This window comes from Cydia splendana, chromosome 3 (genome assembly GCF_910591565.1).
Source record: "Cydia splendana chromosome 3, ilCydSple1.2, whole genome shotgun sequence".
NCBI classification, from domain to species: Eukaryota; Metazoa; Arthropoda; class Insecta; order Lepidoptera; family Tortricidae; genus Cydia; species Cydia splendana.
Genome location: NC_085962.1, coordinates 1,519,445 through 1,541,469, shown reverse-complemented (window position 1 = coordinate 1,541,469; position 22,025 = coordinate 1,519,445). Strand labels below are relative to the sequence as shown.

At 36.5% G+C, this 22,025-nt stretch overlaps 1 protein-coding gene, 1 long non-coding RNA gene and 1 pseudogene across 2 annotated transcripts in view; all 3 read left to right on the top strand.

The window, feature by feature from the left end:
* Positions 1-22,025, top strand: part of LOC134806464 (uncharacterized) — a 558,863-nt gene that overhangs the window by 255,015 nt on the left and 281,823 nt on the right. The window lies entirely within an intron of this gene.
* On the top strand, positions 58-6,152 carry LOC134806640 (juvenile hormone esterase-like; annotated as a pseudogene).
* On the top strand, positions 16,252-19,426 carry LOC134806639 (bile salt-activated lipase-like). Its single transcript, XM_063779966.1, has 3 exons — positions 16,252-16,391; positions 17,129-18,390; positions 19,237-19,426. The coding sequence occupies exons 1-3, from the start codon at positions 16,257-16,259 to the stop codon at positions 19,424-19,426; spliced, it is 1,587 nt and encodes a 528-aa protein (XP_063636036.1). The 5' UTR covers positions 16,252-16,256.

The following is a 22,025-nucleotide window of genomic DNA, read 5'->3' as shown; positions in this document are numbered from 1 at the left end:
AAATGAGAGCTAGTTTCGTTGCTTGTTATAATATCCTTATTAATCGATCCAGCCATCATGCAGATGTTCATTATGGGAGGTCAGAATAACAGTTAGTAAGTAAAAAGTAATAAAGTATACCTGAAATATGTAAAAAGTAATGCAGACAGACCAAAAAGTAGATGGCGGGACGACTTGGACGCATTTAATCCGGATTGGCGGGAACGTACAAACGATAGGGTTGAGTGGAGGAAAGGAGGGGAGCCCTTTGCCCAGCAGTGGGACACTAAACTAGGCTAACAAAAAAAAATTAAAAAGTGCTAACACAAGGAAATACTAACTGTAAAGTATCAAACAAAATCAAAGCAAATCAATGCATACTGAACGCTGTAGGATATTTATCATTCAAAATCATCATACATCGAAGTACATGTATAAACACAAAAGTGAATGTGTTATGCGTCGACCTGAACAAAGGAGAACTGATAGGGACATTAAGTCTGTCTTTGTCAGGCTTGCGAAAACATCCAACTCGTTGGGGGTAGTTGGAATTAAAATCTTTAACAGCCTGAGCCGTGAGATTAAAGAGGCGGCTTCTTATGACCTGTTTGTTGAGAAGTTGAAAGCATATTTAATTGATAAGGCATATTTTACGGTTAAGGAATTCTACAGTAAATTTAACATTAAATAATTTCGTAAATAATGACATTTGTGATGTATAAGTTTTAATGACATTTTTTTTACATTTTTATTTAATATTGCTATTTTCTTTTTCTTTGCTTGATCTGGTTATGTGTTTTTAATTTAGTGTTAGTGTTTTGTAGTTAAGTGTTTAGTGTTAGTTGTATATTTTGTAGTTCTATTGTGATTTTGTTTGACATGTGTTATTTTGACATTAAAGAAATTGAATGAATTGAATTGAATTGAATGAATTTAAAAGTAAATTTTAACAGCCAACATAATGAGACAACTCAAATTTGCATTTGATTACTTTGCCCCACATGTGGATACAATGCAACTTTCTCATCAGTTTTTGAACAATCAAGAGAGCCTTAACCAACTGGTGTCTTGAAATTAAATTTTTGAATGTTACTGATAATCCACATATTTTTTTATCGTCTGCCGTGATGTGCGTGATCCATGCATTCACATATGTAAGTACTAGTTAGAACTCAACAGTCACGATGATGATAAGAACCGGCCAAAAGCTAACGCCGAACTCATTGCACTAAGGAATCTAACAGTGACAGCAACCATGCCAACGCCGCAACATAATTTAATATTTATTAATACTAAATTCTCTTTGGCAATAGTAAAGCAGATGCAGTTGACCATGACAAACAATATTATCCATTTATACTTTATTTTTAGATTTCACAAGCTCATTATGGTCTCAGAGATTTCGTGTTTTAGTCCGGTATTTATGTGCTATCTACTAATAACTGACAGCAGTCATCTCAGACTTCGGTACCAGGTAAAATATTGTTACCTCACCAGCTCGTAAAGGCTTTTATTCTCCAAAAAACTGACGAGAAAACATCATTATAATTAGCTAAATAATAATCCTCATAATTGCTGGTGTAATTGACTCTTAAGTGATGATTTTCAATGATAAATATTATATAACGTTAATTTGGTTTGTAATGTTTTATAGTTAATTTACAAGAACTCGCCCTCATTCGGTCAATTATTTGAATTGTTTGATCGAAGCCATACCTTAAAGCGTGTCCACGCTGTGAGTAAACTTTGTTTATTTTGCAGAAAATCAATTGTATCCCGAGTTCACCAGACCAATTGTGCATACTCCAGTAGGCAGCTATCGGGGGCTTTGGGCCCAAGACGGGAATTACTCTATGTTTCTGGGTATTCCGTATGCGAGAGTTGATCCGGACAATGTTTTTGGTGTGAGATTAGCAATTTCTCAATTTATGAAAAGTCAGAATCGGAGTGGGTGTTCGGCGTTTCGTTTTCGCTATTTTCTTCTTGATGCATTTTTTTTTCTTTTTTCTTTATTGTTACTTAATTTTCTTTTTGATCGTTCTAATAAGTTTCCTTTGATATAAACGTCTAATTTTGGGGATTATCAGGACTGGAAGTACCCAGAATCCTATGCTAAGACCATTTCGAGGCACTATCTCCTTCCTATGTTTTCTGATTTGTATTAATATTCTATTATATGTTTGTGCTTACGAATAAATTATTTCTATTTCAATTAATTTTGGTATGCAAGTATAATAACAAAGCTGTCGTACTATTCATATTTTTTTCTGGTTTTGCAACCTCTGAAAATAAATTAATACATAATATAAAGAATAATTATATACCAAAACGACATATTAAAATTTCAGCCTCCTATTCCACACAAATTTGAAGGGATATATGAAGCAGTTGACGATACTTCAAAGTGTCCACAAGTTGAATAATTTAACAACACAATCACTGGGACATTGGACTGTCTTCACGTCAACATTTATGTGCCAAACAGCGCTAGTATTGATAATCCCTTGCCTGTTATGATCCACATATTTGGGGGGAAATTCGAATTAGGATATGCAGGCAGACGTATATGGACCACGCTTCTTAGTTAGGCATGACATTATTCTCATTACTTACGTTCAACTATCGCCTTGGCCCATATGGATTTTTTTGTCTTAATACTTCTAAAGTACCAGGAAATCAGGGTTTGAAAGATCAAGTACAAGCACTGCGGTGGATTAAAGAAAATATACGATATTTTGGCGGAGAAGACTCCAAAATCACTGTAGCGGGACACAGTTCTGGTTCAGTGACGTTGGATTATCATCAGTACTTTCTACAGGAACAGCTTTATAATAGAGTGATTTTGCAAAGTGGAGTTGCATTATCTCATGATATTAATGAAGAGTCTGATCCTGATCGAGATGCTCCTATAAAATTAGCAAAACAATTGAATTATTCAACACATCATATTGATGATGCTTTATCGTTTCTAAACAAATTGGAGCCGCATGAACTAATTGCTGCAACAAGGGAGTCTGGTGTTATTTTTAGACCGTGTGTTGAAAAGCAATTCGAGAATGCTTATAACTATATAACAAAATACCCTGCTGATTTGAACACAGTTTCTCGTAGAGATGTCGATGTCTTAATTGGTATTACTAACGACGAAAGCTATCCGTTAGTAACTATGGACATAGATAATGGTAAGTATGAATGTGAAGACTTCGTGTCTTTGATTTTAGAAACTTATTTTGAATTTAAAAACGAAAGTAAACTTTCAAAGGAAATGAATAAGATTGTTCGGTTATTTTATTATGGTGATGATGTTCAGTGTGCAGAAAACAAGAGAACGGAAATGAATGTCCATGCTGATTTTATATTTCACAGTCCGATACTAAGAACTGTTAGAAAATATTTGGAGAGTGGCATGGACAATACCTACTTCTATATGTTTTCATTTGCTGGTGAAAGGAATTATATCAAGGATCTCCAGAATATTCCATTTACAATAGATGGTGCTTTTCACGGAGATGAGCTGGGATATTTATTTGACATATCTTACATGAAAGAGCGTTTCCGTGATGAAGATATGCTAATTGTAGACAGGATGACCGAACTTTGGACTAATTTTGTAAAATATGGGTACGTCTTAAGATTTTTTTAAGTAATGGAAACATTTCAAGTCTATTTTTCTAGGATAATGCTTCTTTAAATAATTGTCTAGGAAGCAAGTAAGGTTTTATTTGCTATACTTATAGCATTGTATAAAGCTACAAATATAATGACCACCAAAAAATACTTTGGTACCCTAAATAAAAAAATCATGCTTACCAAAAAAAATTACTGAACACCAAAAAAATAAGGCCAAAAAATACAAAAGTACCACCATTTTAATTACGACTGCACTTCAAATTGTATTCAAATACCAAATATATTGAATGATCACCAAAAATCATTAATGATCACCAAATCTTGAAGACCAAATTAATGCGATATTTTCACCTAAATAAACCACTATGATTACCAAAAAATGTATACATATTACCAAATAAAGTAAACTGATGCCAAAATTACTAGCCCCTCCCGCTCAACCCCCCCGTACCCCGCACCGCATACCTACCTTACCTAATCTACTTTTCTAGTAGCATTTCGTTATGCTACTAGAAAAGTAAGTCAAACTGCTATCAGTTAAGTGGGTTAGGTTAGCACTGCGACCCTTACAGAAACGAAATGGTACTAGAAAAGTAGGTTAGGTTAGGTTTGAACTGCGACCTTTACAGAAACGAAATGCTACTATAAAAGTGGGTTAGGTTAGGTTAGAACTGCGATCCTCACAGAACCGAAATGCTACTAAAAAAGTGGGCTAGGTTAAGTTTCAACTGCTACCCACAGATACGAAATGCTACTAGAAAAATGGGTTAGGTTAGGTTTGAACTGCGACCCATACAGAAACGAAATGCTACGAGAAAAGTGGGTTAGGTTTGCAATCCTATTAAAGCAAATGACTCCAAAATAATCATTCTTCTAGAAACGAAATGCTACTAGAAAAGTGGGTTAGGTTAGGTTTGAACTGCGCCCCATACAGAACCAAACTGCTATCAGAAAAGTGGGTTAGGTTAGGTTTGAACTGCGACCCTTACAGAAAAGAAATGCTACTAGAAAAGTGGGTTAGGTTAGGTTTGAACTGCGAACCTTGCAGAAAAGAAATGCTACTAGAAAAGTAGGTTAGGTTAGGTTTGAACTGCGACCCTTGCAGAAAAGAAATGCTACTAGAAAAGTGGGTTAGGTTAGGTTAGGTTTGAACTGCGACCCTTACAGAAACGAAATGCTACTAGAAAAGTGGGTTAGGTTAGATTAGAACTGCGACTGTTACAGAAATAAAAAGCTACTAGAAAAAGGTGACGAAGTGGATTAATTAATTTAATAGGATAACGATAATTATATTAAATATTTGGACATTTTTAGTTAAAATGTGGTTACAATTTTGGTGGTCATTTACTATTTTGGGTTTACAATTATTATTTTGGAGTCATATGCTTTTATATAATATTAAGATTTAAAAATTTGGTTATAATTTTACATTAAAATGGAGTTCTAAGTTTGGTGGTCATTTACTATTTTTGGGTTTACAATGATTATTTTGGTGTCATTTTCTTTAATAGGATAGCAAGATGTAAAAATTTGGTTATCATTTCACATTAAAATGGGGTTTGAAATTTGGTAATCATTTACTATTTTTGGGTTAATAATGATTAGTTTGGTGTCATTTCCTTTAAAAGGATAGTAAAATGTAATAAAATTGGTAATCATTTCACATTAAAATGGTGTTATAATTTTGGTGATCATTCATTATTTTAGGGTGGTAAAATAGATTTTTTTGGTATTAAATTTTACTAAATCTGGTGATCAGTTAAATAGCAGCCATTGTATAATATACTTAACACTACATAGTTTATAATAGAAAATTTATAATAGAGACTGTAATAAGCCTTCCAAGCTTTAAACAAAAATAAAAATGGCTAATAGAATTTTTTTAAGTTCTTACGAATTTATGGATTATAAAGAAATGCAATAGGTAATTGAATATTATGATTCATGTAACACTTTAAACTCTCGCGTTTTGTACACATATTTAATTACAGAAACTCAGCTGAAACGTCGGAATTAAAGGTAAAAACAATGAAATTATATCGCGGTAGACCCGTTTGTGTAATTAAATATATTATGATTCATATTATTAATATGTTAAACAGTTGTGAGTTGCGATCTGCAACATTTCATGACCAATAAATTAGGTACTTACGTCTTTATCTATGTCAACCAACGTCCTTTAAAATTCTAAAAAATAGTGCTCAACTATTATCTAAATTAGCGAAAATAGGTAGACATAGAATACTTTCCTTGTATAGGCAATAGCCTGTCCGTGTTCATAATATATTATTAAAAACCTTTATTAAAATTCATATCCTTATTTCAGAAATCCAACACCGAAACCATCTAAGTTGATCCCTCTTCAATGGCCACGCGTAACCAAGGACAAACTGCCATATTTGGAGATAAACACTGAACTACGCCTAGGTTCAAGACCGATGCATGAGCGGATGAGCTTTTTAGACCTTCTGTATAAGCACATTGGACATTACCAAAGGTGGATCAGCAAAGACTCTACAATCAAACAGGGAATAAGCAAGTAGATCTTGAACAAAGTATAAAAACAATAAGATATTTTTACTTTGTTTTATTTGAATGTAAATAAATCCTGAGATCGTGAGTTCGATTCGCAAATGGCCGGTTTTATAGGTAGTCAATTGTTTATCAATATCCGACTGACTCAAGCAGTAAAACTACGAACTGGAAAAGTAGAATAAGCGAAGAGGTTAAGCAGGGGCTGAGTAGGTAATAATAATAATGTATTATCTTAGAGCATTTAATAACCGGAGTCGCCTTTAAGAACTTACCCCTCTGCCGAAAAACTTGTACAATTGTGCAAACTTTTGTATGGACTGACATGGCTATTTGAGCGTTACGCTACAAATCATGTAGAAATAGCAATACATTTGACGTCCCCTCCCCCGCAAAAATCGGCAGACTGATTCGTACAGAAAATGACAGACACCACGTCTCCAGTTACTAAATGCTCTAAGTTTGTTATTCATATTTTTGTAAGTAAATATCGAGTAAATACTCAGTATTTATTTTCTCACCCCTACCCATCTCGTCCCTGCGAATTTTACAATTTCATCTTCCTATCTCAATTTTGGCGGTGCTTGTTTTCTTTTTCTATCTATCAGGAACCACTTAAACCTTGGAACACCAGGCCCCAATTTCACCACGGTGACAGGTGCGACAATTGTAAAATCACTGTTGCCGACGTCACAGGCATCCATGGGCTACGGTTACCACCTACCATCGGGCGGGCCGTATTCCTGTTTGCCACCATCATTGTATTATTTAAAAAAACTTTATTATATCGGAAAAAAACAGATATTTCTTTTGCGAAGTTTCTGACAATTGTCAAGATTTAGAAGAATTGTAGGTAATTCTTGACAGGTAATGAGTTATATGTCGGAATTTCGTGACAATTGTAGTGTTTCTTGTGACAATTGTCATAAACTTAGCAAGAGAAATATCTGTTTTTTTCAGATATTATAAAGTTTCTTTTAATAAAACAATGATGGTGGCAAACAGGAATACGGCCCGCCCGATGGTAAGCGGTAACCGTAGCCCATGGATGCCTGTGACGTCAGCAACAGTGATGTTTTACAATTGTCGCACCTGTCACCGTGGTGAAATTGGAGCCTGGTCTAACTCTAACTGTAAGAATAGTAGTTTGTGTTACAAGGGATCAAAATGATATATTTCCGTCAAGGGCGTACATTGAATCCTGAATGAAGCGATGGATTCTACAATAGAATCCCGAACGTTGTGAGGGATTCTATTGTAGAATCCTGAGCGTAATGAGGGATTCAAGTGTTAACGCCCAAAACGAAATAATTTTGATACCCTGTGACACATACTGCTTTTCACATCAACTATGAGGAAAATAAAAAATCTTAGTGTTGACACTACAATGTTGCCACTTTTTAATTTCTACTCTTTATTGCCAGGCTGTACATACGATGTTCATAGTTAATTATATTAATATTTTATACTGGCAATGAAATGTCGTTGAACAGAAAAGTGCCACTTTGATCCCTCCTAGCAGGGAAGAAAAATCCATTTTCTGATTAGGTGATGTGAAAAGTTATGAAAAAATTAGTCCACTATACGAAGGAAAAATAGGATAATGTGTATAAGCGTATTTTGGCATACCTATTAACTCACATTTATAGACGGGTCTAACGCGAATTTTGTGTGGATTTTGTGAGTTAATATGTGTTCAAAACGCGAAAGTTAGAATATTATATTGGCATACCTAGTTGTAGAGAATGGTGTATTAAACAACATACTAAATATTTAATTACACAAACGGGTCTACCGCGATATAATTTCATTGTTTTTACCTTTAATTCCGACGTTTCAGCTGAGTTGCACCAGCTGTGGTCACGGAAAGACTGACGTCCCAACAAATGTCAACGGAGATATTAATAAAACACCACTAAACTACCCGAAATTAGTTTATAAAAATGTTCGGGGTAGACAAAGAAATTGCAGCTACCCGTTAAAGTTTAATGTTTATTGTCCACGGCACGACACGCAACACTCACAGTATCCGTACACTGGTCCGAAGATATATCCGCTGGTTTCAACATTTGAATCACTGGTCCCCAAGTAGACGATAATTTGTACCCGTCCTCACGATACAAAACGCGAGAGTTTAAAGTGTTATATAACATACTAAATGTACCGCAGGGTGCATGGGAGTAAAGCTAAATGTCCCTTTTTTATCATCTGATACGTAAATAAACTGTATATAACATTTCCTACAAAAAAGATATACATGGTGATCCATAAATAGCACGTCAACCTAACACTGGAGGTAGGACACCTCATAGGTAAATCTTACATTGAGTTGATTGAAGATTTTATAAAGTTCAAAAGTTGAAAATCGTTACAGCTTTTGACGCACATTTGTCAACATTTTGCATGAAGAATTTTTGTTTAGTGTACAATATGTTTATTTACATTTACATAACTGTTTATTTACGTAATAAATAATTTTGCCCAAAATCAATTTTATTAGGGGGTATTGAGATATTTAATTTTAACAAACATTTATTTACATACAATATATATACAGTGGTACTACTAAACGAAATTAATAACTAGCTTAAATCTAAAATAGGCCCTTGAGGCATTGTACCAAGGATGCTGGCGGTATTAGGTACCTAGGCAAGTTTATTCAAAATTCAATAATGGCTTAATAACTTGTAAATTTAATTCACAGGTTTCATAACCATCATTATCATTAAGACCAGCCCATTATGATAAATTAGGAACGTACTTGTTACCAACATTGAGGCATAGAAATAATCTTATCGAATTTAAAATGACTGCTGTTGCATTTTGGTAGCACATACCATACTTGCTTTTAACATAGACGTATTATACTTACTTTTCTTTAGGTTGGTATGATCGGTAGTAAAACGTCAATAACGTCATTTTAAATTGTCGTGAAAGTGGAAATACGTGGTTATTTTTTATTGTAATTTTGGTAAAATAACTTTAGCTGTTATTTAAATGGGGGCCAAATCTTTAAGGGAATGTGAAGTTTGTGGTGGGCGTGTAAGAAGACTAACTACTGACGTATTTTTGGCCAAATTTCCACTTGATCCGAACAGGCCGGTAAACTGATGTTTGTATGCAATATTTTAATTTTTTACTTTGAGTCGTTAACAGTTACTAATTTGATTAGTTCGAATTAGTTTTAGTCGTGTACAATCCATGATTAAAACGAAAATATTTTGTGAATGAAGTCTTTTTAAGTAAAAAACTAAGTAAGCTAAGACACGAATAGTGTACGACCAATTTATCGATAATCTCTTTATTTCAGATGTCGATTATGGGCAAAGCTAACAGGAAATGAGGATTTGGCGTATTTATTTACCTATTCAAAAGCCGAATGGAAACAAGTTCATTTGTGGAAATCATTCTCCATTCAGTGCCTTCAATAAAAAGGGACCAGATTAAAAAAGAATGCGCGTGAATTCAGCATAATTATTGTAATATGCCTACTTGAATAATAAACTATGTACTTAATTTTTATCATGTAAAATAAAATTGTTTATATAATGTTTTTTTTTTATTATTAATCCACGTGATTCTCATAATGTACTGTTACAGTAGTACAGTAAATACAGCAGCACGTATCGCACATTTATCGATATCGATAAACAGTAGGTACTGGAAGTGTCGAGCCCTAGCGTTGTTTTTTTTTGTGTTGGTAGTATTGACATGACTGTATTTGGTGTGGTTTTTTTTTTAACAATTATGGCCTGGATGCGAGTTATTTAAGCCAGTACTTGGTGTGTTGGCACAATTAATGTACGTTCATAATTCGATTCAAGGCTTGTTCGAGAGTGCCGACTCTTAAAACGTAGTCATTTAATTCTCTTTGATTAAGACTATAAGAATATAAGAATAATTTATTGAGAAAAAAATATTGCTAATATTACATTATGCGTGAACTTTTACATTTTTACGTACATTACGTGCGCCTGAACTAGAAATATAATCCTGTATCTCAGGCAAAGAGATAATTTATGTACTAGATAATTTAAAGAACAATAAAACAAATTAAAATCATGAACAAAGAGACATAAATAGGTACCGTAAAATGGGGTGAGTAGGTATTGCGTAGAGAGTTTGGTTATAAATGGGGAGAGAAGGTATGCCAGGGGGGGGTGAGATGGTTTTTAAAGGGTACTTCTACCCAAATAATGTATTCGTATTACAAATGGAGCTATAGTGATATTCATAAGAAAAAAAAATCGATCCAACAATGTTCCAAAATCACCTTTGTATGAAATCCCATCTCACCCCAACTACGAGGTACTACGGGGTGAGGAGGGATTTTGTGTTTATCGGTAAAGTTATGAAATGGAACTACCCAAAATCATAAAAAAAAACTAAAATGCAAATGTCCGGGACATTTATTATAAATACACCATTCAGTTTACATATGTAATAAAAACTTTTTACAAAAAAAAGCAAACCGACTTCAAAAAGGATGAAATAAAATTTTATCCTTTTTGAAGTCTATGCGTTACCAACTGATATGTTTGAAGTCGGTGCCAAGCCAAATTTTGAAGCATACCATGATTTTGGTGCGATTCGATAAGGATGTACCTACGTTGGATTGCCTTACACGACGACAATGAACGTACTTTCTGTAGGTACAGTCGACGTTAAAAATATGTTTACACTTTTCGTCTTATTACAAAGGAGTAAGGTGCAAAAGTGTAAATATATCTTTGACGTCGATTGTATCTAAAGCCCCCTCCAGACTATGCGCGTGAATCGCGGGCGAAGCCGCGAACGCGAGTGTGGAGTCGATTTCGCAGGTCTGCGTTCAGGACTCCACACTCGCGTTCGCGGCTTTGCGCCGCGATTCGCGCACGAGTGTGGAGGAGGCTTAAGAACACACCTCAGAACACACGATCAAACCTTCTTGGCGCAGTCTGTACCATGTTTGTCGGCACATTAGTGGAAATCCAATGCATTTTTTTTCGTCGTATTTTTTCTTACTAATGCTCGAACAGTCTACAGCACGCAAGTGTGAGATTGGGACTGAGTAATTTCCCGTCCCTTATCCAGAGGACTACATTTCAAAATATAAAACAATTTAAGAAATTTACCTTCTTGCCAAATTTCACCTAAAGCGGTTCAGTTGTTTAGCCTTGAAAAGGCGACAAAGAGGCAGACAAAATTACTTACACATTTGTAATAGTTATTAGTGCAGTTCTAATGGGATTTATAGCCATAAAGCTGATTATTTTGACTGGTATTGTTACTACTTGGCTTGGCACCGACTTCAAACATATCAGTTGGTAACGCATAGACTTCAAAAAGGATAAAATTTTATTTCATCCTTTTTGAAGTCGGTTTGCTTTTTTTTGTAAAAAGTTTTTATTTTTCCATTTTTAGTTTTAACGCTATTGTTAAGAGCGCGACGCATGAATGAAAAACAAGATCATGTTTAACACTAAATTCGTGTACCTATTACTTTAATAAATATGTATGTAATCAGGAATTTTCTCGAGTCCGTGTGGGAAATTATAATTCCTGTCACTACTACATTAAATCCATCCTCCGCCCCGCCACTGGCCCAATCCCTCAACGCCCCGATCACTCAACCTCACAGCGCATCAACCCCTGATCCAGGAACCCCTCGACCCTGAACCAGGAATTTTCTCGAGTCCGTCTGGGAAATTATAATTCCTGTCAACTAAATCCATCCGCCCGCCCCGCCACTGACCCAATCCCTCAGCCCCCCGATCACTCAACCTCACAGCACATCAACCCCTGATCCAGGAACCCCTCGATCCTGAACCAGCAACCCTTCAACCGCCATTCCCCGACCCGTTAATCCCTGACCCCTTAACTCCTAACCCTAACCCCCGATCAGTAATAGCCTTACCAGCTTACCACGAGTTTGACATTGATATATTCGCTAGCATGTGTGTAACTTACTTCCTATGCATCTCGCTCGTACTGTGAACCTTAGTGTGAGCGAGATGCATAAAAAGTTACATTTAGATGCATAAGACGTTAGCGAATATGTCAATGTCAAACTCGTGGTAAGGCTACAGTTGCAGTACATCAAATTGGTGGCTTTCGGAAGCAAATGCTCGAGTTACTTTAGAAAACCCCGAAATCACTTAACACGTGCCTTTAAAAATTGAGGAGTTCCCTCAATTCCTCGTGGATTCCATCATCAGACCAGAACCAAAAATAATACGGAAATACCGTGGAGGTAACTTCTTCCAAACAAAAAAAGAATTACTCAAATCGGATCACAGGTGCCGGAGTAATCGGTGAACATACTTACATTTAAAGAAATCATCATCATTATCATCAAAATAATCATCATCATCAGGTCTACTTCATCAAATTAGTGGTTTTCGGGAGAAAGTGCTCGAGTTGCTTAAGAAAACGCCCAAAACACCATGCATGTGCCTTTAAAAATTGAGGAGTTCCCTCAATTCCTCATGGATCCCATCATCAGAACAGAACCAAATTAAAATGGGACCAACTCGGAGGTAGCTCCTTTCAAACAAAAAAAGAATTACTCAAATCGGACTACGGATGTCGGAGTAATCGGTGAACGTACATAGAAAAAAAAAAAAAATAGCCACAACCGAATACAGAACCTCCTCCTTCTATGAAATTGAAGTCGGTTAAAAATAAAATGTTATCGAGGTTTGAATGTCACTTTTCTCCCTACTTAACTTAACTCACTCCATTTTACGGTATTGAATTATCTTACACTTAGTAACCAAGTAGTGCTGTGTCAGTGTCTATAATGTCTACAAAGTAGATCGATCGTTTTTATTTTTAACCGACTTCAATTTCATAGAAGGAGGAGGTTCTGTATTCGGTTGTGGCTATTTTTTTTTTTTTTTTTCTATGTACGTTCACCGATTACTCCGACATCCGTAGTCCGATTTGAGTAATTCTTTTTTTGTTTGAAAGGAGCTACCTCCGAGTTGGTCCCATTTTAATTTGGTTCTGTTCTGATGATGGGATCCATGAGGAATTGAGGGAACTCCTCAATTTTTAAAGGCACATGCATGGTGTTTTGGGCGTTTTCTTAAGCAACTCGAGCATTTTCTCCCGAAAACCACTAATTTGATGAAGTAGACCTGATGATGATGATTATTTTGATGATAATGATGATGATTTCTTTAAATGTAAGTATGTTCACCGATTACCTGTGATCCGATTTGAGTAATTCTTTTTTTGTTTGGAAGAAGTTACCTCCAAGGTGTTTCCGTATTATTTTTGGTTCTGGTCTGATAATGGAATCCATGAGGAATTGAGGGAACTCCTCAATTTTTAAAGGCACGTGTTAAGTGATTTCGGGGTTTTCTAAAGTAACTCGAGCATTTGCTTCCGAAAACCACCAATTTGATGTACTGCAACTGTAGCCTTACCACGAGTTTGACATTGACATATTTGCTAACGTCTTATGCATCTAAATGTAACTTTTTATGCATCTCGCTCACACTAAGGTTAGTACGAGCGAGATGCATAGGAAGTAAGTTACACACATGCTAGCGAATATATCAATGTCAAACTCGTGGTAAGCTGGTAAGGCTACTGATCGGGGGTTAGGGTTAGGAGTTAAGGGGTCAGAGATTAACGGGTCGGGGAATGGCGGTTGAAGGGTTGCTGGTTCAGGATCGAGGGGTTCCTGGATCAGGGGTTGATGTGCTGTGAGGTTGAGTGATCGGGGGGCTGAGAGATTGGGTCAGTGGCGGGGCGGGCGGATGGATTTAGTTGACAGGAATTATAATTTCCCAGACGGACTCGAGAAAATTCCTGGTTCAGGGTCGAGGGGTTCCTGGATCAGGGGTTGATGCGCTGTGAGGTTGAGTGATCGCGGGGCGTTGAGGGATTGGGCCAGTGGCGGGGCGGAGGATGGATTTAGTGTAGTAGTGACAGGAATTATAATTTCCCAGACGGACTCGAGAAAATTCCTGATTACATACATATTTATTAAAGTAATAGGTACACGAATTTAGACATGATCTTGTTTTTCATTCATGCGTCGCGCTCTTAACAATGCGTTAAAACTAAAAATGGAAAAATAAAAACTTTTTACAAAAAAAAGCAAACCGACTTCAAAAAGGATGAAATAAAATATTATCCTTTTTGAAGTCTATGCGTTACCAACTGATATGTTTGAAGTCGGTGCCAAGCCAAGTAGTAACAATACCAGTCAAAATAATCAGCTTTATGGCTATAAATCCCATTAGAACTGCACTAATAACTATTACAAATGTGTAAGTAATTTTGTCTGCCTCTTTGTCGCCTTTTCAAGGCTAAACAACTGAACCGCTTTAGGTGAAATTTGGCAAGAAGGTAAATTTCTTAAATTGTTTTATATTTTGAAATGTAGTCCTCTGGATAAAGGACGGGAAATTACTCAGTCCCAATCTCACACTTGCGTGCTATAGACTGTTCGAGCATTAGTAAGAAATGCTCTTTAAAAAATACGACGAAAAAATGCATTGGATTTCCACTAAATGTGCCGACAAACATGGTACAGACTGCGCCAAGAAGGTTTGATCGTGTGTTCTGAGGTGTGTTCTTAAGCCTCCTCCACACTCGTGCGCGAATCGCGGCGCAAAGCCGCGAACGCGAGTGTGGAGTCCTGAACGCAGACCTGCGAAATCGACTCCACACTCGCGTTCGCGGCTTCGCCCGCGATTCACGCGCATAGTCTGGAGGGGGCTTTAGATACAATCGACGTCAAAGATATATTTACACTTTTGCACCTTACTCCTTTGTAATAAGGCGAAAAGTGAAAACATATTTTTAACGTCGACTGTACCTACAGAAAGTACGTTCATTGTCGTCGTGTAACGTGTAAGGCAATCCAACGTAGGTACATCCTTATCGAATCGCACCAAAATCATGGTATGCTTCAAAATTTGGCTTGGCACCGACTTCAAACATATCAGTTGGTAACGCATAGACTTCAAAAAGGATAATATTTTATTTCATCCTTTTTGAAGTCGGTTTGCTTTTTTTTGTAAAAAGTTTTTATATTATTACGTTGTTATTACTTTACCTTAAAATAGTTCTATACGAACATTAAATACTTAAGTATGAAAAACATTACCGATCTATACGTCGATAACAAATGCCTTTGCTTTAAGGCCTTAGTAAAGAACTGCCATGTTTGCGGAACCGTGGGAAACATTTCGGCAAAGATTGTGGATCCTGAGTTTTTGGTCGGAGTTCAATTTGCCTTCCGTCAATGCTGCAGATTTCACTAAGGTGCTCATCCAGTTCTGAATCTCTGATGTTGGTACCGGGTCAAGACTGGTCTGGTCTTTTACGCTCGTTGGTTGTGCCTTTTCTTTTCCGGTATTCGGTGGCAATGGTGTTGATGGCGGGGAACGCTGAATGTTGGAACATCTGCGAAACGGGCTGTTATTAGCACTCATAATAAATACCTACGTGTTGAAACACGGTTCAGCGATTGTGAAGTTAGTAAACACATTCTGCGACGCCACAATGAATACACGTGGATTTAATTGTCTGCCGTGTTTTGCGTCATTCATGCATTTGCGCTTAAGATACTTGCTTGCTATAAAATGTTCGTCACGACTGACTATAAAAACCGTCCAAGAGCATTTCAGGCCATGCTTATCGCGTACCGTAGTTGCGAGTCCGTCACCATAGTCGGACTTATACGACAATATGAACGTAGCAAGGAATATGTTCCCTGACGTTCCGTTATTTTTATACTATCTAGTAATTGCACAGCAGGCTTCAGTAACAGGTATTTTTCTTCTGTTCAATCACGTGTAACAGCAGTAACAGGCATTGGAAAACTAGTTCAACTGTTTGCCTTATTCTTGCGCAACTAATTCTAAATTCAGACTAAATTTTCAATTGCTGTTCCAGCTATAAGTATACTTATCAAACCCAAAATGTAAAGTAGAATAGCTGTATAGACATCTCATTTTATTTATATAAGGAAAATCCGTGGTTACATATACGAAACAATTTTGCCCAAGCTGATACGAGCATTCGCAGTCGTACGGTTAATGATTTGATTGAAGACATACTTATACAGCGATTCTGCCATGTGACTAAACTTTGTGATTTTTACAGAACTTACAATGGTCCCTGAGTTGCCCAGACCCATAGTGCATACTCCAGTAGGCAGTTTTCGAGGTCTCCAGGCCCAGGATGGGAATTACTCCATGTTCTTGGGTATCCCGTATGCAAGAGTTGATCCTGACAATGTTTTTGGTGTGAGTATGGAAATATCTCAATTGATAAATATTCGAAAAATCTTGCTGGTGTGCATTTTTTCTCCGATATTAATTTGTCGACCATAGGTTACAGTATAGGAAAAGGTTGTTTTACGATACTTTTAGTAGGTATGCAAGTGTATCAATATAAAGCTATCGTCATTTCACGTAGGTAATCGTTATTTGTTTTACAAGGGGGCAAAGTTGTTGTTTAACCGCTCGAGCTAATATTGATACCCGAGCAAGCGAAAGATCCCAAAATTAAACCACGAGCGTAGCGAGTGGTTCGAAAAATGGAATCTTGAGCGTGGCGAGGGTTTCAAAGCACGAGGGTTAAACAAAATTTGCCCCCGAGTGAAACACAAAATTTTTCACCACACCAACCCGAAGCAAATATGAAATGTAAAATATCAAACCAAATCAAATCCAAATGAATGTTATTAAATATTTATCATCCAAAATCATCATTTAAAAGTCAATTCTAAAAGCAAACATAAGAAAACAACTCAAAATTTGCATTTGATTACATTGCCTCACATGTGAATAAAATGCAACTTTGCTATCACTTTTTGAAGTGCAAAGTAAGCCTTTCCGAGCTGGTGTGGTGAAAAATACATTGTTTTTTCCTAGTTTTATTGTCAGTGTACAACTGAACAACCTTAGCCAATAATATAAGTAATAAGTAAGTACTTCATATATAAAGGACCATTACCAAAATGAAATGTTCAAAATTTCAGCCTCCTATTCCACACAAATTTGAAGGGATATTTGAAGCCGTCGACGATACCTCAAGGTGTCCACAAGTTGAAGAATTCAACAACACAATCACTGGGACATTAGACTGTCTTCACGTCAACATTCACGTACCGTACAGCGCTAGTATTGATAATCCCTTGCCTGTTATGATCTACATATTTGGGGGCATATTCGAATATGGGTTTGCAGGCAGATACGTCTACGGACCACGATTCTTGGTCAGACATGACGTTATTTTCATTACTTTCAACTATCGCGTTGGCCCTTATGGATTCATGTGTCTTAAAACGTCTAAATTGCCAGGGAATCAGGGTTTGAAAGATCAAGTACTAGCATTACGCTGGATAAAAGAAAATATACGATATTTTGGCGGAGACGACTCCAAAATAACTATAGCGGGAAACAGTTCAGGTGGAGAATCTGTGGATTTGCATCAATATTTTCTACAGGAACCACTTTATAATAGAGTGATTATGCAAAGTGGCGTTTCGTTATCTCGTACACTTATCGAAGATTCTGATCCATATGCTCCTATAAAATTAGCAAAGCAATTGAATTATACAACGAATGATATTAACGAAGCTTTATCATTTCTGAATAAACTAAGGCCACGTGAACTTATTGCTGCAACAAGGGATTCTGGTGTATTTTTTGGACCGTGTGTTGAAAAGCAATTCGAGAATGCTGATAACTATATAACGAAATATCCAGCTGATTTGAACACAATTACTCGTAGAGATGCCGATGTCTTAATTGGTATTAATAACGACGAAGCCTATGTGATAATAACCATAATAGAAAAAGATGAATTTGAAAGTACCGACTACGTGTCTGAGCTCTTAGAAACTTATTTTGATTTTAGAAATGAAATTAAGCTTTCAGATGAAATTCAAAATATTGTCCGTTTGTTTTATTATGGTGATGATTTACAACGTGCAGATAATAGGAGACCAGAAATGAATGTATGTGCCGATTTGGTTTTTCACAGTCCAATATTCAGAACTGTTAGAAAATATTTGGAAAGTGGTGTAAACAACACGTACTTCTATACGTTTTCATTTGTTGGTGAAAGGAATTACCGTAAGGATTTAAATAATGTGCCATATACTGAAGGTGGTGCCGCTCACGCAGATGAGCTGGGATATTTATTTGATGTGTCTTACATGAAAGAACGGTTGCGTGATGAAGATATGCTTATTGTAGACAGGATGACCGAACTTTGGACTAATTTCGCTAAATATGGGTACGTATTTTGGTTCGAAATTTTTTTAATAATTTAAGACTGTGTTAGCACTTCTTTCGAGTAAGTAAATATTGGTTGTAAATGTACTCTTGATATCGCTACCTTCACTTGGGCGTAAGGCGAAATATTCATTCAGTTTTCATTCATTTTTCAATATTATACAATAGTTCTTGTAGTAACGAAACGACAAAGTCACATATTTTGACTTAGGTGTAGGGTTTGTGACGTTAGGGCTTGTAGAGTTAGAAGCTTGACTCTACAAGCGATCTGATAACTTTTTGACAGTGTGAGCCTTAGGATTTCGTCTTGGCAACATTTTACATAAAAATGTTATTGGTGGGATTTCACTTCTGTTTGTAAGTTGCTTATGACAATTCTATCCGCTAAATTAAGGGGTTGGTGGTGATTTACCGTTAAATATCCTGAAAAACGTATCTGGGGGCATCTTTTATAGAATCTGCTATTTACTGATTCCCTATACAATCTTTAACCTCCTTTTGCCGCCTAACGCCCTTTTTCACCCCTTTTTCATCCTTACGGGGTGATTTTGGGCTATAGCTATGGGTATAGCTTTCCCATAACAAAAACTATTTACATAGGTACCATAATATTTCAACTAAATCGGTTCAGCGGTTATTGATTCTCCATACAAAATTTCACCCCTCTTTTCACACCATTAGAAAAATGTTATGCTTAATAAGTCCACTATTGACATCATATTATATCTCAAGAATTTTATTTGTCTAGTATTATCCAAATCCAAGTAATGAGGGTTCACAAAAAAGGACGAAGCGCTTCGAGAAAGTATTTAATGAATACCTCAGATAATGTATTTATTTATTCCAGAAATCCAACACCGAAACCATCAAAGTTGATTCCTCTTCAATGGCCACGCGTAACCCAGGACAAACTGCCATATTTGGAGATAAACACTGAACTTCGCCTAGGTTCAAGACCGATGCACGAGCGGATGAGCTTTCTAGACCTTCTGTACAGGCATATAGGACATTACGAAAGAGTCATAAGTAAGGAGTGATCAATGAAACAGAGAATGAGAAATTAGAAAATATATGTTTAAGACAAATACAATTTTTTACTTTGTTTTATTTGAAAGTAATGGAAGAAGATGACTGGTTCATGCAATGAAACACACATAATCATCATCATAAAATATCTTTATTAATATATATATAAAGCTTTGCTTACTTTGGGGCTAGGTCGATCTGTGTAAGATTGTCCTCAATAGGTATGTTCTCTCTCAATATGAATGCTCGTCACTGTCTCAGTACACATGTGTCATCTTTTAAATTTTTTAGACATAATTCATTACAATAGATGGTCTTCTTCTTCTTCTTCCGGCCTTGTCCCGTTTCTAATTGGGGTCGGCTCTTCTAATCCTCCTTCTCCAGAGATATCGTTTCTAGGTCGTCGCTGGATCTAAATTGTTATTTGAGATATTGCCACTGCCACGAGGATATGATCCCGATATGAGGCTTAACGCACTTTTTGTCATGTGATCATCTGGTCTTCTCATGACATGGCCGTACCAGCGCAAGCGCGATTCTGTGACTTTGTCTTGTAGTGGCCTGATCTTGTAGCTTCCGCGGATGTAGACATTAGGCACTTTATCGAGCATGGTCACTCCCAGTGTTGGGCATTCAAGAATAAAATCATTATTTGAATAAGAATTCGTAGGAATAAAATCATCTCGATTTTATTCCCGTCAAAAATATTCAAATAATTTTGGTCGGGAATAATTCGTATGAGAAAAAACTGAATGAGAATAACTTATTCTTAATCAAATAAATATAATCATGATTTTTAATTGAAATAATATTCCACGAATAAAAATGTAGTTCGGGTACCGTATAGGTACTAATTAAGTATAGTTAGGTAGATGTAATAGTAGTTAGTCTCTTGTCTAATTTATACCTATTTTATGGAATAAAATCCTACAAATTGACTGTCGCATAACGCATAGTTTCAGTAACCGTATTATTTTTAATTTACTAACCAAATCATTAGGTTCTATTTAGCTGGTCTAGGGGCCTAGCCAAGATGCCAATTTTTGTTTTTAATTTAATAATCAAATCATCAGGTAAATTTAACCGTTCTGGGGGCCTAGTCAACATGCCAATCGCTTGCGCTCCAACAACAAAGCGCTTTCTGTCTCTATCACTCTTACATATTAGTGCGATAGAGAGACAGAGATAGAGTTTCGTTGTCGTAGCGCAAACGATTGGCATATTGGCTACGAACCCAAGGTACCTAGCCAAGATGACAATTTTTGTTTTTAATTAATTAACCAAATCATTAGGTAAATTTAGCTGTTCTGGAGACCTAGCCAACATGCCAATCACTTGCGCTCCAACAACGAAGCGCTTTCTGTCTCTATCACTCTTACATATTAGAGCGACAAAGATAGCGTTTCGTTGTCGTAGCGCAAACGTTTGGCACGTTGACTACGCTCCCAATGTGCCTAGCCAAGATGTCAATTTTTGTTTTTATATTAATAATCAAATAATCAGGTAAATTTAAACGTTCTGGGGGCCTAGTCAACATGCCAATCGCTTGCGCTCCAACAACGAAGCGCTTTCTGTCTATCACTCTTACATATTAGTGCGATAGAGAGACAGAGATAGCGTTTAGTTGTCGTAGCGCAAACGATTGGCATATTGACTACGAACCCAAGGTGCCTAGCCAAGATGACAATTTTTGTTTTTAATTTAATAACCAAATCTTTGGATACAATTTAGGTGTTCTGGGGCCCTACCCATTATGCCAATCGTTCGCACTCCGACAACGAAGCGCTCTCTCTGTCTCTCTATCGCACTAATATATACCTAAGAGTGATAGAGACAGAAAGCGCTTCGTTGTTGGAGCGCAAGAGATTGGCATGTTGGCTAGGCCCCCAGAACAGCTAAATTTACGTAATTTGGTTATGAAATTAAAAACAAAATTGACATCTTTGCTAAGCACCTTGGGTGCGTAGCCAACATGCCAATCGTTTGCGCTACGACAACGAAACGCTATCTCTGTCTCTCTATTGCACTAATATGTAAGAGTGATAGAGACAGAAAGTGCTTCGTTGTCGGAGCACAAGCGATTGGCATGTTGGCTAGGCCCCCAGAAAAGCTAAATTTACTTAATGATTTGGTTATGAAATTAAAAACAAAATTTTCATCTTTGCTAAGCACCTTGGGTGCGTAGCCAACATGCCAATCGTTTGCGCTACGACAACGAAACCCTATCTCTGTCTCTCTATTGCACTAATATGTAAGAGTGATAGAGACAGAACAGAAAGCGCTAAAAACAGCTAAATTGTACCTAATGATTTGGTTATTAAATTAAAAACAAAAATTGGCATCTTAGCTAGGCACCCAATCGTTTGCGCTACGAGTGCTACGACAACGAAACGCTATCTGTCTCTGTATCGCACTAATATGTAAGAGTGATAGAGAGAGATTATGCGCAACTCTACGGAGCGTCAAAGTTTGGCATGTTGGCTAAGCACCCTGATCGGATGATAGAACTAGATAGCGTATAGCGGAACTCTTCAATGTGACTTTAAATTAGAAGGGTGAAAATGAACTTACAAATTATAACCTATTGTACTACAAAAATTAACTTAATTC